Source organism: Elephas maximus, chromosome 12 (genome assembly GCF_024166365.1).
Source record: "Elephas maximus indicus isolate mEleMax1 chromosome 12, mEleMax1 primary haplotype, whole genome shotgun sequence".
Lineage (NCBI taxonomy): Eukaryota > Metazoa > Chordata > Mammalia > Proboscidea > Elephantidae > Elephas > Elephas maximus.
In genome coordinates, this window is record NC_064830.1 from 85,213,839 (window position 1) to 85,228,626 (window position 14,788).

At 43.2% G+C, this 14,788-nt stretch overlaps 1 protein-coding gene and 1 pseudogene across 2 annotated transcripts in view; one reads left to right on the forward strand and one right to left on the reverse strand.

Annotated features, from left to right (window-relative positions):
* Positions 1-5,563, reverse strand: part of ARHGAP17 (Rho GTPase activating protein 17) — a 104,132-nt gene extending 98,569 nt beyond the window's left edge. For both annotated transcript variants that reach the window (XM_049903465.1, XM_049903464.1), the window contains exon 1: positions 5,393-5,563. In XM_049903465.1, the coding sequence (XP_049759422.1) occupies positions 5,393-5,445 (53 nt within the window). In that variant the 5' untranslated portion in view covers positions 5,446-5,563. The remainder of the gene's footprint in view (positions 1-5,392) is intronic.
* LOC126087509 (thyroid receptor-interacting protein 11-like) lies at positions 5,444-14,035 on the forward strand (annotated as a pseudogene).
* Positions 14,036-14,788: the final 753 nt, after the last annotated feature.

The window sequence follows — 14,788 nt, forward strand, 5'->3', positions numbered from 1 at the left end:
CCAGCAGCAATGTTCCCCCCAAAAGTCATGACAATCACAAACATCTCCAGACACTGTCAAATGGCCCGTTGGGGCAAATATCTCCTAGATACAGAGCCTCTGGACTATAGCAAATCCAACTTTAGCCTCCAGGACTGAATGAAAGCGTCACTAATAACTCTAACAAGGGGTTTCTCACGTTAGCATAGATCATTTGACGTTCAGATTTATAGCTGCTTTGGAATCAGAATCCTGGGTTTGGATCCACAGCTCTGTCATTTACCAGCTCGATGGTCTCTTTGGGCTCTGGCTTCCTCACCATTGTATCAGGAATAAATAGCATCATCTCTGAGTGTTGCCCTGAGAACGCAATGAGATCATTTACGCAAAGCACCTAACCCAGCTACATAATAGGCACAGAAGACGTTTAATGACCATTAGTACACATTAATCCTTCCTGGTAAAAGGTAGCCCAGACCCTGTAGTAAAAAGCACATGGCCTCCAGAACCAGAAACCCAGGACCCAGTCCTGCCTCAGCCACTTAGGAGCAGTGCAGGCTTGGCACGTAATTGTTCCTTCTTTGTAGAACAGAAATGATAATCCTATTGGAAAGAGCCAAGTCAGGTGGTTCAGTACACATCACCTTGTAAACAAAACCACTATAGAAATGTTAATGATTACTACTATTGGAACTTTTAAGGATTTCAGTTAAGGCAAGGTTGAGCTCTTCAACAAGTTCAAAGGACTCACAATGTAGTAATATTGGGGTGTTAGAGGAAACAAAAAAAAAGATAGTAATTTTTTTTTTTTTTTAATAATAAAGGAGTTCATTAACCTCCAGCAGGTCTTTCTACGGAAGCAACTGCCAAATGGTGACCCGCATGCTAAATCTGGCCACGGATGTATTTTGTTAAGGTTCAGGTATGCCATGCTTGTTTAATTTTCATTAAATGCCAACTAACTTTCATTAAAACCCAGATCTCAGACTCATCTTGAAAACTGCAAAAGTCAGGCCACCCTGGGTCCACATTTCCACATGACTCCTGTATGGGGCAGGGACCCTCCAAGTCACTGTGGGCTCATGTGGTCTGGGTCACTCATTTCTTTTCCAGACTTGATCCCTCCAGACATCTGAGTTTGTAACTTGGGCTCATCTAAAACGACTATCTAGAAAGGCTCCAATCTGTACTACAGGGGTAATTCAATCAAAGGTGACTTCAATACCAAATGAGACACTGCTTTCAAGAGCCTCACCTGGGTTATGAGTTCTGTCCCTCCAATTCCTACTCCTTGACACTCCTGCCTCGTAACTAGACGTTCTTCAAGCTCCTCATCCTAGAGTCCACCTTCCTCCTGCTCAGGACCTTACCTTCCCTAAAGCATCATCTGTGTCCACTGAATTATCTATACCTAATGGGTGTTAAAGGAGCCCTGGTGGCACAGCGGTTAAGTGATTGGCTGCAAACTGAAAGGTCATAGGCTCAAACCCACAAGCTGCTCTGTGAGAGAAAGATGTGGCAGTTTGCTTCTGTAGACTTACAGCCTTGGAAACCCTATGTGGCAGTTCATGAACTCGATAGCAATGGGTTTCAGTTTTTGTTTCTTAAGGGTTTTAATGAAAAAAAGAAAAATCTTTCTCTTTTCAGCAAGACTACAAAAAAAAAAAAAATAGGGCAGCACTCATTCTCCCCTACTGCCTGTTAGGACATCCAAGTTTACCTTGGGGTACCACTGCCCACTAACTCTCAGTTTCCTCACTGTCAGTCCACGTGGTTTGGGTGGGGCTGACTCCATTCTTATTTCCAGGGACAGGCATGTGACCCATCAGAAGCACTGAAGCCAATCCTGGGACTTTGACCTCTGTGACAGGGTGAAGTGTTCTCGCTTTTCCTCTAGAACTGAAGCCGAGTACCATGGAAGACCGGGGGCTCTTCCTGTGGACACAGCCTGTCAGTAGACTGAAGCCACACTGCTCTTGAACTCTTCTGGTCACATACGAGCCAATTAATGCCCACCTTTGCTTAAGGCAATTTGAATTGGCTTTCTTCTTACTTGTAACCAAAAGAGACTTGGTTTATGTAAGAGAAAATTGAGACAGAAGGGAAAAAAGGATCCCCTCAAATTTTTCTCCTCTGGGAAGCTTTTGTTATCTCCCTCCATCCAGTAACAGCTTGGTTTTGCTCTGTGCATCATCAGCCAGCCCTTTATCAGCATTTATCTCTGGTATATAATGATTTTTTACTTGCTTATCTCCTCCACATACCTACTGAGCTCCTTCAGAGCAGAGACAATGTCATATTCAACTTTGATTCCTCAATACCCTGCCAGTGGCACACAGTTTGGCCTCAACAAGTCTGTGTTGAATAGATGAATCAACAACAAAGGCACGTGGGCAAACGGAACTATCCTAATTCTCGTCAAGACACTCATATCATGAAACAACCTGGCATACGCAGACCATCTTGGAAACAGACTTATTCACCCACTGGAAACAAACTGCATCATACGAACTCCTCCTTCCAGGCATCAGTAATTCTCCCACATGTCCGGCTTACGACACCCACTGTAGGGCTACTCACGGGGTCCCATCCTGGGGAGAGAATACCTCATTGCAAGACACCACCTAGAATGCTTATGAATTGGTAAACCAACATACACAGTGGGAACACCATTCACATACATAACTTCCTTCTCTGTCTGGATCACTCATTAGTCGAAAATAAAAATAAAAACAGAAAACATATTTGCTTTCTATGTTTCATCTTGACCCTGATTCTTGTGCCCACCAACCATCTACTTCCAGGTGATAACAATTCTAGGGCCCAGATGTCACCAGTACTTACTCTCCTGCCTCCGTTTTTCCTCCCTAGCCATTTGTGATGAGTTAAGTGGGGGAAAAAAAAAAAAATATATATATATATATATCAAGGAAATCAACAGCAGGAAAGCAACAGGTTCCCCAGTAAACCCTGATATTGTGACTTTGGGTGCATAATTGCCACACCCATAATAGCTCTCTAATAGCTGCAGCTTCCACTGGCATCCTGCAATAAAGATTTTTAAACAGAGTCAAAGGTCAGGCCCAGAATTATAGTCCCAGTATGAATCACCACCTCCCTATCCACTTCACATTTTCCCATACTTGTGTCCACACTACCAGGAGATATAGTAAGTACCAGAATCCTGGCACTAACAAAATTTACTGAGCATCTACCCTGCGACAGGAACCACGGCAGGCTCTGGGAGTCAAAGGAGAAACAGAGCAAGGACCCTCAAGGTGTTTAGGCTAATGGAGAACACGGATAAGCAAAGAGGCAGCAGCATTATAGAAAGACAGGTGCTACGTGAGATTACAAAAGTGCCCAGGAGGGACATCCAATGTATGTCGGAGCATAAGGGAAGTCCGTCCAGAGGCAGAGACCTTTACCGGGAGACCTGCAGGGTGGGTAGGAAGGAGATGACTATAGGAGGTGGTGAAAGAGGCTTCCGAGAGTTCTAGATAGAAGGAAGCCTGGCCTCCCCTGGAAACTGAAAGTAGATGAGTATGGCTGGAATTCAAATCCGTGTGAAGAGAAGTGGCTAAAAAGATGCATGGGTCAAAGGGATCTTGAAGGCTACATAGCTTGAAAAGCCTCAGAATGCCATAGAAAAAGACAATGTCCTTGCCTGTTACAAATTACGTAAAAACAGGTCAAAATGATAATGTCACAAATGTATCTTGATACTCACTAAATATTGACCCCACAATGCACATAGCTGAGAATACCAATAAAATAAAAAAAAAACATACCCATTGCTGTTGAGTCGATTCTGACTCACAGCAACCCAACAGAACAGAGTAGAACTGGCCCATAGAGCTTCCAAGGCTGTAATCCTTACAGGAGCAAATTGCCACATTTTTCTCCTGCAGAGCAGCTGGTAGATTTGAACCATCAACCTTTCAGTTAGCAGAGGAGTGCTTAACAACACTATGCCTCCAATGACAACACTAAACAGTGTACAAAACTCGCAAGAAATTATAATCTGCTTGTAGATTCCTGCTTGAAACATTAGCTCCCACTACCACTGGGGCCTGCTGCCTCTCAGCATTATTTCTTTGATTTTCCTATGAATAGCAGAAAAGTTGGCATGTCTGGGCTTCAGGGAACTGGGATTAGCCCTGGAAGTAGGATAAATGCACACCATGATAAACAGGTTGGGGGAACCAAAAAAAAAAAAAAACTAAACCCCAAAACTAAGCAAAAAGTTGAGGGAAACGAAACAGCAAAACACAAATTTAGAAAAGTCAAGAGGAAGTAAAAGTATTTTCGTGCACATATAAAAAAAAAGAAGTACCTCACATGTTTTGACCAAACCAAACCCCCCTTTTACTAAACTCGGGGGAAAAAAAAAGCAAAAGCTATGAAAAACACATACTTTCATATCTCTCCACAGAACAAGCAGTGAATTGGTACAGTGCAGCTAGCTGCCCTGAAAGACCTTGAAATATGTGCCCCAGATAATACGGCACATGACAATCACCTCGAGAAGCTCTCAAAACCACAAATCATTCCTGTTCCAATAGCCTGATTATCTACAAACTCTGGTCTATTCTGTCACTTAAAAATTCTTGTGTCTTGTCAGGCCAAAAAACAAAAACATGTGTGTATCTGTATGTATATATATATATATAAATGTACATTCTGTAGTTTCAAAAAAATTTGAAGTATCTGTTTCCAAAAGCAAGGTGAGAAAAACTTTAAAAATACGTATTTTTAAAGTTGGTGCAAGACGGTTCCACAATCCTTTTCTCCCAAATTACTAATTTCTAAATGTCCAGAACTTGGAGCAGTCAAGTTAGTTCCTATTAGACCTGATTTTGAGACAGCACAACTCTGAACTCCCTCAAAGTGAGTTGTGAAATTCACTAAGCAGATTCGATTACTGTCATCATGCACCTGTAAGTGAAGGGTTTCCAACAGGGGGTCAACCCCCGAAAGACGGGGAATGCCGCTCCCAAGCACAGCGCTCGGCACAACATTAAGCATAGAGTTACCGAACTTTCAGCCCAAGGCAGAGAGCCTGGAATGGCTAGGTCACCCGGCAAGGAACGGCATGGGTCAAGTCTAGTCCCCGGAGGGCGATGCTCCTCCGGGCAGGGACAATGGGCGGTGGGGACCCTGAGGGGTGGCTGCAAAGGGAGGCAGTGGCCCGCCCCAGCTGGTGTCCGGGGACCAGGCGGCGCCAGGGCTGCAGACGGCCGCCCAGAGCTCGGCGCCCAGCTCGCGGCACGGCGCAGCCCCCCGGCCCCAGGCCCCGCTGGCCTCGGGCGGAGCGGCGGCCGGTCGGGAGCTGCCGGGCCCGCAGGGCAGCCACCCCGCCCCCGGCCCCGGGCCGGCGCAACCCCCGCCCCAGCCCGGCCCGCACACTCGCCTGCCCACGGTCTGGTTGGCCAGCTGCTTCATGCGATTGAACTGCTTCTTCATGGCGGCGGCGGCGGCGGCCCGCGGGGCTCGGCCGGGCAGGGCGGGGAACGGCCTGGCGGCTCCTACATCGCTTCCCGGCCGAGGAGGCAGCGGCGGCGGCAGCTCTCTCGGCCGGCGGCCCCGCCCTCGCTGCGTCACTTCCAGCGGCGCCGCCCGCCAGGCCTGCGGGAGCGCGGCTCTGGGCCCAGCGCGCAGCGAGGCCTCGGCTACACCGGGCGGCCGCGCGCGCTCCCCGGGGCCGAGTGAGCGACCGACCGCGATCCCGTCCGCCGTCCGGGCCCCAAAGACCCTCTAACTCCGCCTTCTGTTGAGCACCAACTAAGGGACCGCCAATTACTAGGGGAGTCCAGGGTGGCACAAACAGTTAAACGCTGGTCTATTAACTGAAGGGTTGGCGGGGTTCGAGTCTGCCCAGAGGCACCTTGGAAGAAAGGCCTGACCGTCTACATCTGAAAGACCAGCCTTTGAAAACCCTATTGAGCACATTTCCACTCTGACACACACGGGGTCAGAATCGACTCCCACAGCAACTGGATTTAACCTACTAGGATCTTTACATACTTTTACTTATTGATTGATATTTAAAAGTTACTACTCTCTCTCTCACTATGGCTAGGGAAACCCTGCTAGTGTAACGGTTAAGTGCTACAGCTGCTAACCAAAAGGTCGGTAGTTCAGGGTCGCTATGAGTCTGAATCGACTCGACGGCAGTGGTGGGTGGTGTGGTACTATGGCTAGAGCTCAAAACCACGTGGGAAGAAGCCAGACACAAAAGAGTACATGTGGTGTGATACCATGTATATGATGTTCAGAATGGACAAAACTCGTCTATGGGGACAGATATCAGAACGGTGGTTGTGGAGCAGGAGGCTGGCAGGTTGAATGGGAAAGGGGTCCCGGAAATGGATGATAAAAACGTTCAATATCTTTATTGGGATAATACTCCCAGGTATATAAATTTGTAAAAATGCACCAATTTGTACTCTTAAGATGTATGCTTTTCAACATGTAAATTTTACCTCAAATGTTTCAAAAATCGTTACGTGCAAATCACAAGGTGCAGAACAGTACATAGTATGATACCACTTAGTAAAAAAGTAAAAGGCAATGTATATCTTTTATTAGCATGCACCCACTCACACACACAGAAACAGACCCAAGTAAAAGTACTTTTTTTTAGTTGCAGCTTTCAGAGCCTGGTCTTGGCTTCAGCCAGGAGTTAGCAGGAGGTGCCCACCAGAACTCAGGAAAGCCACTCAAGCAGAGGAAGAAGTGACCCAACCCGGAAGGTGGGAAGTCGTGAGGATGAGCAGAGGCCCCATGTGGGTGACTGTGTCCTCCATAAAGTCTCAGGCCAATTAGAGGCACTTCTAGGCAGAGCCCACACTCTCCCAAGCCGGTGTGGACTAGGTACCCCTCATTGTGTTTGGATTGGGACTAGCTTCGGGAAGGTAATGGTGCAAGGGCACTTGGTGGGATCGTCTGACAACGCTGGTCGCTTCTCTCAGAGGGGATCTGGTCAATCTCTGACCTGCTGCACTGTCTTCCTGGTTTGGTGGTCTTGGCTCAGGCTTGGGCCATTCCCTGGGGCAAGTAGGGAGCAGGGTGGCTTCCCTCACTGGCCACATTTTCCAACTTTACGAAGGATACGCTGATACAGGGCACAGAGGAAGTACAAGAATTATCGAACTCTAGGAGAAAGGAAGGAGTCCCTGGGTGGTGCAAACTGATAACAACGTGGGCTGCTGACAGAAAGAATGAAAGTTTAAGGCTACAGAGAGATGCCTTGAAAGAAAGGTCTGGCAATCTACTTCTGAAAAATAAGCCATTCAAAATCCTGCGGAGCACAGTTCTACTCTGCCACACATGCGGTGTCCACAAATTGGAATTGACTCAATGGCAACTGGTAGGGAGGAATGAAATTGAAGCCATTCAGACAATCTTAAGATCAGAGAATGCGACGCTTAAAAGATAAACAGCATCATGATAAATGGAGAAGATACTGAAGTTGTCAGCAATTTCATTTTTCTTTGCTCAACAATCAAAGTCTGTGGAAGCAGTAGTCAAGATTTGCACTGGGCAAATCTGCTGCAAAAGACCTCTTTAAAGATTTAAAAAAATCAAAGATGTCACACTGATGACTAAGGTGTGTCTGACCAAGCCATGAAATTTTCAATAGCCTAGTTGGCATATGAAAGTTAAATAATGAAAAAGGAAGACAGAAGAACTGATACATTCAAACTGTGGTGTTGTCTAAGAATATTGATATACTGTGGACTGTCAAAAAAACAAACAAATCAGTCTTAGAAGAAACACAATCGGAATGTTCCTTAAAAGTGAGGATGGCAAGACTTTGATTCGATTATTTTGGACACCATCGGCAAAGACCAATTACTAGAAAATGACATCATGTAGAGGTCAATGAAAATGAGGGAAACCTTCTATGAGATGGATTGACACAGTAGCTGCAACAATGGGCTCAAATATACCAATGATCATGAGGATGGTGCAGGACCAGGCAATGTTTTATTCTATTATACATAAAGGTCACCATGAGTAGGAGCTGACGTAAGGTCAACTAACGACAACAATAGTGATAACTGAACTAAAAGAGAAAGCATCAGAACTTCAGCTGAAGCAGCAATCTACAAATTACCAATATTCACTTCAACGGGAGACACAGGTCAGATTACTTAGAGCCAGACAGACTGCACTACAGGATCAGGTACTGCAGCTGCGGTCAGCCGCTCTGTCAGTCCACTTTGGAGCTGGAGGGGGACCGGCAGCCACTGCACCACCTTCATTCCTTTGTGGTACCAGTTGTTTTCCACCACGATGACATGGGACTTTGCTGACATCAATTGGTCACAACAAGAAATAAATAGATTGTCCAATGAAGTTTCAAGACTTGAGTCTCAAGTTGGTCATTGGAGGCATATTGCTCAGGCTTCTATGGCACCAAGAACTAAGAGCTCTGATCCAAGTGAAATCTGCAACCTGCAAGACACCATGAAGGAGCTTCAACAGAGGCTAAGTCAAGCAACTGGTAAACATCAACACAAAATGACAGTGTTACAGAATGCCCATAAACAGAAATTGACAGAAATAAGTCGTTAGCATCAAGAAGAATTGTGACTGTGAAGGCTGAACTGAAGAACTTGAACAACTCTCATGGCAAGGTGATTCAGGAATTGGAGTCCCTGATCACTCTAAAATGCATGAATGCAAAAAGAAACCATTCAACTTCAACAATCTGAAAAAATAGATTCTACCTCCTTACCTCACCCCCCCCCCAAAAAATCAAAAACAAATGAGGAACTTGAGGCCAACCTAAAAGGCATCAATAAAAAATTATCTTCTACAGAAAAGGACAGAGATGGTTTGAAGAGAGAGTACGAACTGCTAAATGTGGAAAAGGGATAAAATAACAGAAGAATGGAAACCTTGAGACTGGAAATAGTAAATTGCAGGCTTACGTTATGAAGTAATGTAATATAGGGACAGAAAGGCAACGAATTCTTCCTCAGAGTCTATCAGTGGAAGAAGTGTTTAGACTATAACAAGCATTGTCTGATGCTGAAAATGAAATTATAAGACTGCATAGAATAAACCAGGATAACAACATTACTATCATGGATTGAATTGTGTCCCCCCAAAATATGTGTATCAATTTGGTTAGGCCATGATTCCCAGTATTGTGTGATTGTCCACCATTTTGTTATCTGATGTGATTTGCCTATGTGTTGTAAACCCTGTCTCTAAGATGTTGATGAGATGGGATTAGCAGCAGTTATGTTAATGAGGCAGGATTCAATCTACAAGATCGAATGGTGTTTTGAGCCAATCTCTTTTGAGATATAAAAGAGAGAAGTGAACAGAGACAGGAGGGCCTCATACAACCAAAAAAGCAGTGCAGAGAGCAGAGCTTGTCCTTTGGATCTGAGGTGCCTGCACTGAGAAGCTCCTAGACCAAGGGAAAATGGATGACAGGATCTTCCTCCAGAGCTGACAGAGAGAGACAGCCTCCCCCTGGAGCTGGCGCCCTAAATTTGGACTTCTAGCCTGCCAGGCTGTGAGGGAATAAACTTCTGTTCATTAAAGCCATCCACTTGTGGTATTTCTGTTATAGCAGCCTGAAACTTAAGCATGTCCAAGTGTTAGAAAAAGAAAATTTATTATTAAGAAAGGGAACAACTTCAAATATCACTTTTAAAAGTGAATGATGAATGTGAAGTAATTAAAAGTACAGCTAAAAGAAAAAAACAATAAATAAACGAAAAATAATAGTACAGCTAACAGAGACCTGGATTTGGACTCAGAATTGAAAGATTTAAGATGTGATTTAGAGGCAAAAGAAAATGTACCCAGATTATTACTGAAAAGGAAGTACTGATAGCTGAGATAGAAGAATTGGACAAGCAGAAAGAAGCAGCTACAAAGCACTTGCTTTTTGATAAAAGATCAGCTATTGGTAGGACAAAATGAGATAACATCATCAATAAACTAAAACAAGATCTAGAGGATAAAAAGAAAAAAAAAGTTTGTCAACTTGGAGACGATAAAATGAACATGACGAAAGAGTTACACACGGAGAAAGGTTAATTCAAAGTGAATTGGTGCTTACTGGTTTACATTCAACCCAGCAGAAGCTTGAGGATAAAGCAGGAGATTTAATAAATCAACTAAATAAGTCATCAAAACTAATGTAAACATCCAGAAGGAGAACTTTGATCCAAAGGAATATATTAGACAAAATGAGGAGGAACTTTCGAAAGAGTTCACTCAGTTTCTTAGTCAAGATTCTAACAGTTATTTTAAGGGTGACTTACTGAAAGAAAAGGAAGCTGAAGTTATAAATGTAAAGCAAAATCTTTCAGAAATAGAACCACTTAGTGAAAATTTAAAGAAAGCTGCTTTTGCTCTCAAAATGGAAAATGACAATTTGGTTTTAGCATGTAAAGATATAAAAGAATTGGAAATTAAACTTCTAAATGAAAAAAATATGTATCTTTAATGAAACAGATCAATCAGCTGTCCAAAGATAAGGCTGGTAAACTAATGCAGGTTATCTAGCAGATAATCAGTCCATTTAAGAGCCGGTAAAAGATTGGGAAAAGCAGGGTCTTCATGCTGGAATTTGTGCAGCTTCCTAAACCCCGGATGTTGTTTACCTTCAACAGCAACTACAGGCATACACTATGGAAAGAGAACAAGTATTAGCTGTTTTCAGTGAGAAGACTAAGGAAAATAGCCATCTCAAGGGAGTATAATTACTGCCAAGGAGGCAGCCCTCATTATGCTGCAAAATGGAGATTAAAAATTGTCCATGAGATTTGAAAACAATGGCTAGAATATCTTTAGAGAAACTGTTCAGAATGTATCACATATCATCCAAGAGAAAGACACTGAAATACATGCATTAGTCAGAAACGTCAGACTTTATTGGCAGTTTTACAGACAATCAACAAAGGTGATGAGCTTAGTGGTGTTAATAGTTGCAGGGCAATGGATTTCTCTTTTCATATAGCCTTTCTGGCCATGGTCTTATAACTCCCACAAAATGATTGGTCAGTTTTGCAATCTTGCTAGGCTTAAAAGAGGCAATCCCACAGAGGTTGAGGGGGACCTCAGTACCATTAAGAAGAAGAGCTGGGAGCAGGATGCATCCTTTGGATCCAGGGTCCTTGCCTGAGAACATCCTAGACCCAGGAGACAGACAGAGGTGCAACCCTGGAGACGGCACCAGGTGGCCTGAGACGGAGTGAGATGATACAAGACGGTATGAGTGGTGAGAACCAGGAGGCTGGAGCGAGAAAGCTGCAGCGTGAGAAGTACAGCAGTGGGCTTGCCAACCCACAGAGCAAGAGAGCTGAGTACCTTCAGGTAGGGGGTTTCCTAGCAGAGAGAAGTGCCTCCAGGCACTTATCAGTGGAGCTAAAGAGCTATAACACTTGCCCAAGCAGGGTAGAGGCCAAGAACAAGGGCCAGTGGCGGGCATGGTGGAGAAGGAGCTGAGAGGTTAGAAGCTGTCCTGATTGATGAACTTATCCTGTCTCCTGAGTCATTCCTGTTACCTTCAAGTTGAACCTGATCCCAAGTTGTAACTTGTTACTTCCCTAATAAACCACGTAATTGTGTGTATGGTCTGTGAGTTCTACACGGCCACCGCAACAAATTATCGAACCCAGCAGAAAAGTAGAGAGTGCCGTGAGAGGGACATCTGGTGTCAGAATTGGTAAAAAGGTTGGAGAGTGGAGGTATGTCTGACCTCCATCCACCTCACAGGAATCAGCTTTGGGCTGGTCTTGGCTCTCATCGCTCCCCCTGAAGTTTAGATAGGACTTCTGCCACTACAGCACATTACAATAGTAATCAGTTTGAGGAGCTTAACTGGAACTTGATAAATTAAAACAGCAGACCAATAAAATGGAAGAGTGGCAACAGTGGTGACAACCACAATTCAAAATATGTCACATGAGTTGTCCCAACTTCAGGAAGAACTTCATCAACTTCCAGCACAGGTTTTGGTTGAAAGTGATGATAATTCTAAATTACTAATGCATTATACTGACCTGATCCAAAATTATGAATGACATGAAACCAAACTCAAAAATTTTGGTCAGGAATTAGTGCAAGTTTTGCAGAGGGGAGCATAAGATAGCTTTGCGATACCAAGGGACCTTCTTCTAGGATAACTTCTTACCGTATTACTCCTTTGGATTATCACTTATGTCACAGTCATCAGAGTCTCTTAGGGCAATTCAGTCAGATATATTGACCGAGTCTTTTCAGTTGTTTCAACAAAAAGATAGTAGGGCTAAGAAAATCACTGCAGGAAAAAAGATGCAACAACTACAACTCCCTAGAAAAATAATCAGAGATTGATTGGATTCCCATCACCTCAGAACTAAAAGAACATGAACAAACTGATTTAGAAATTAAGCAGATGAAGGAGAAACATATTTTACAAAAGTTACTTAAGGGAAGACTCTTAATCGAAGCCAAAAGGAATAATTAATTTATTTAAATGAACACTTCATCTACAAAGCAAATGAGGATGAACTTTTGAGGAAGGTGATAACAAGCCTGAAGGAGAGAATGTTGATTTTAGAAGTGGGTATTTGTGACCTAAAAGAAGAACATGAAAAAAGAGTCAAGACACCCAGGTAAGAGGGATCAGAACGTCAAGCATTACAAGCAGTTTTCTGTGATGCTGCAAGAAAAAGTCTGTGTGCCGTGCAATGAAGCAGAAGGCTCTTGCTTCTGAGCAACTGTTGAAAGACAAGGGATAGGGCAAGACTAGAGAGTTAAATCGGCTTTAAGTGCAGTTCCACCAATGCAAGAGAAGACAGTTATGTTTCATCAGAAGAGAAACCAAGCTATGTTGGCCCTGAAACAGAAACAAATGGAAAAGTGAGCCCTGCAGAACGAGGTTCAACGTGTACCTCTTAAGAAGTATACTTCAACCAGGAAGTAGAGAGGTTATGTAACCATCTTTTAGAATCACAAATTTTTATACTCATGAGGTTTTGGCTGCAAAAGATAGGGAGGCTAAGCTAAAAAGAAAGTCACAGTATAGGAGGAAAAGCTAGTTTCATCCCATACTGCAGTGGAAAATGCAAGCCATCAAGCCCATATGCAGGTAGAGACATTGCAGGAACAACGGAATGTGGTCTCCACATAGAGGGAAGAAATTGCACTGTGGCTTTCTCATGGGAACAAATAAAGCAGTATGCTCTATTACTAGGTGACCAACACGAAGAAAAAGCTATACATTCTGCTGGACTTGAAAAAGCAAAAGCCACTTGTGACTGACTGAAAGGAAGCAGCAGAAAATATGGAAGGAAAGCTGGTGTCATCATAGGAATGTTTGAATGAAGCGAATGCTTCCTTGGATCCAGCCTCATCAGGACTTACAGAACACTTAGAGCTGAAGGAAGAACAAATGGAAGAACTTAAACACACATGCAGAAGAATCTCCAACAGGAAACCTGCATGACACTGAGCTCAGGAAATAGTCCAGAAGGAAAAGGGGGCAAAGTCCTAGTGAGAAAAATTTTCATTGCACATTTTCACACCCCCAAGAACTTAGTGCCATAAAGTGCTGTGATTGATTGGAAGTGCCCTAGGTATGAAAAGCAAAGAAAAGGAGCAGTTGTTAAGAGTGGTGTTACCAGGTGGATAACAACATGGCTTGGAGGACAATCAAAAAGTGTTCCTAAACACATCTCTGAGACCAATCTGTTCTCAATAGTTCTTGTTCAGAACTTTTTGTTAAAATATTAGAAACAGAATCTCATCCACCTAATTCTACAACCAAACCTTTCTATTTATGATATGGCACTTTGGGTTCCCCAGGAAAGAGAAAATTAGCTAAAAATTTACCACCAAGATACAACAGGATCCAGAACCAGTAGAAAAGCAGATGTGACTCTGTTCTTAACTCCTTGCTCCACAGCTGTATTTCTTATGAACCTAGCCTAACTTAATTGGTGGAACTGGGTATCTTCTTTTGGAACCTGTTTCAAGCCACATTTATACACCTGACTACAGCTCTGGAGTTGGGCTGAACAACCTTTTAAAGCAATAGGTGATTCTCAAGACAGAGACAACATAGCACTTTCTCAAAGCTATGATCATTCTGGGTGTGTACTTGATCACAAAGTGGCCTTTTGGAAAGTCATGTTTTTGTTTCCAATAGTACCTTCTCCAAAGTTAATAAAAATATTCTTAATGCCTTTAAAAAAAAAAACTATCTTTTAATGGCTGTAAAGGTATTCACTAAATGGCATTGGAGGTTATGGTCAAAGGATATTTCATTACTATTTTTAATACTGTAATTTTTTTTTTATTGTTGTTGTTGTTACGTGCCATCCGGTTGGTTCTGACTCATAGCGACCGTATAGGACAGAGTAGAACTGCCCCACAGGGTTTCCAAGGAGCAGCTGGTAGACCTGAACTGCCGACCTTTTGGTTAGCAGCCCAGCTCTTAACCATTGTGCCACCAGGGCTCCGATTTTTTTATTAGAACCAGATATTTATGTATACCTTGTGTAATTAAAACTTCAACTTGTGATAATGCCCAAAAAGTTAAAAATACATGAGTAGGAACAGCACAAAAGTGTAAGATGTTTAAAATAAAAGAGAAAAAGAAAGTTCCCTTTTCCTGGATGAGTCTTACTCCCCTTCCCATCAGCTGGGTATTCACTCTATGGTCAACGTGTGTTCTTTCTGATCTTTTAGAAATATACGTATTTTTGTATATATGGGATCACGTTATTCTACGACTTGCTCTAAAAAAAAAAATCATTATACCTTGGAGATTTTTCCAAATTAGAATGAA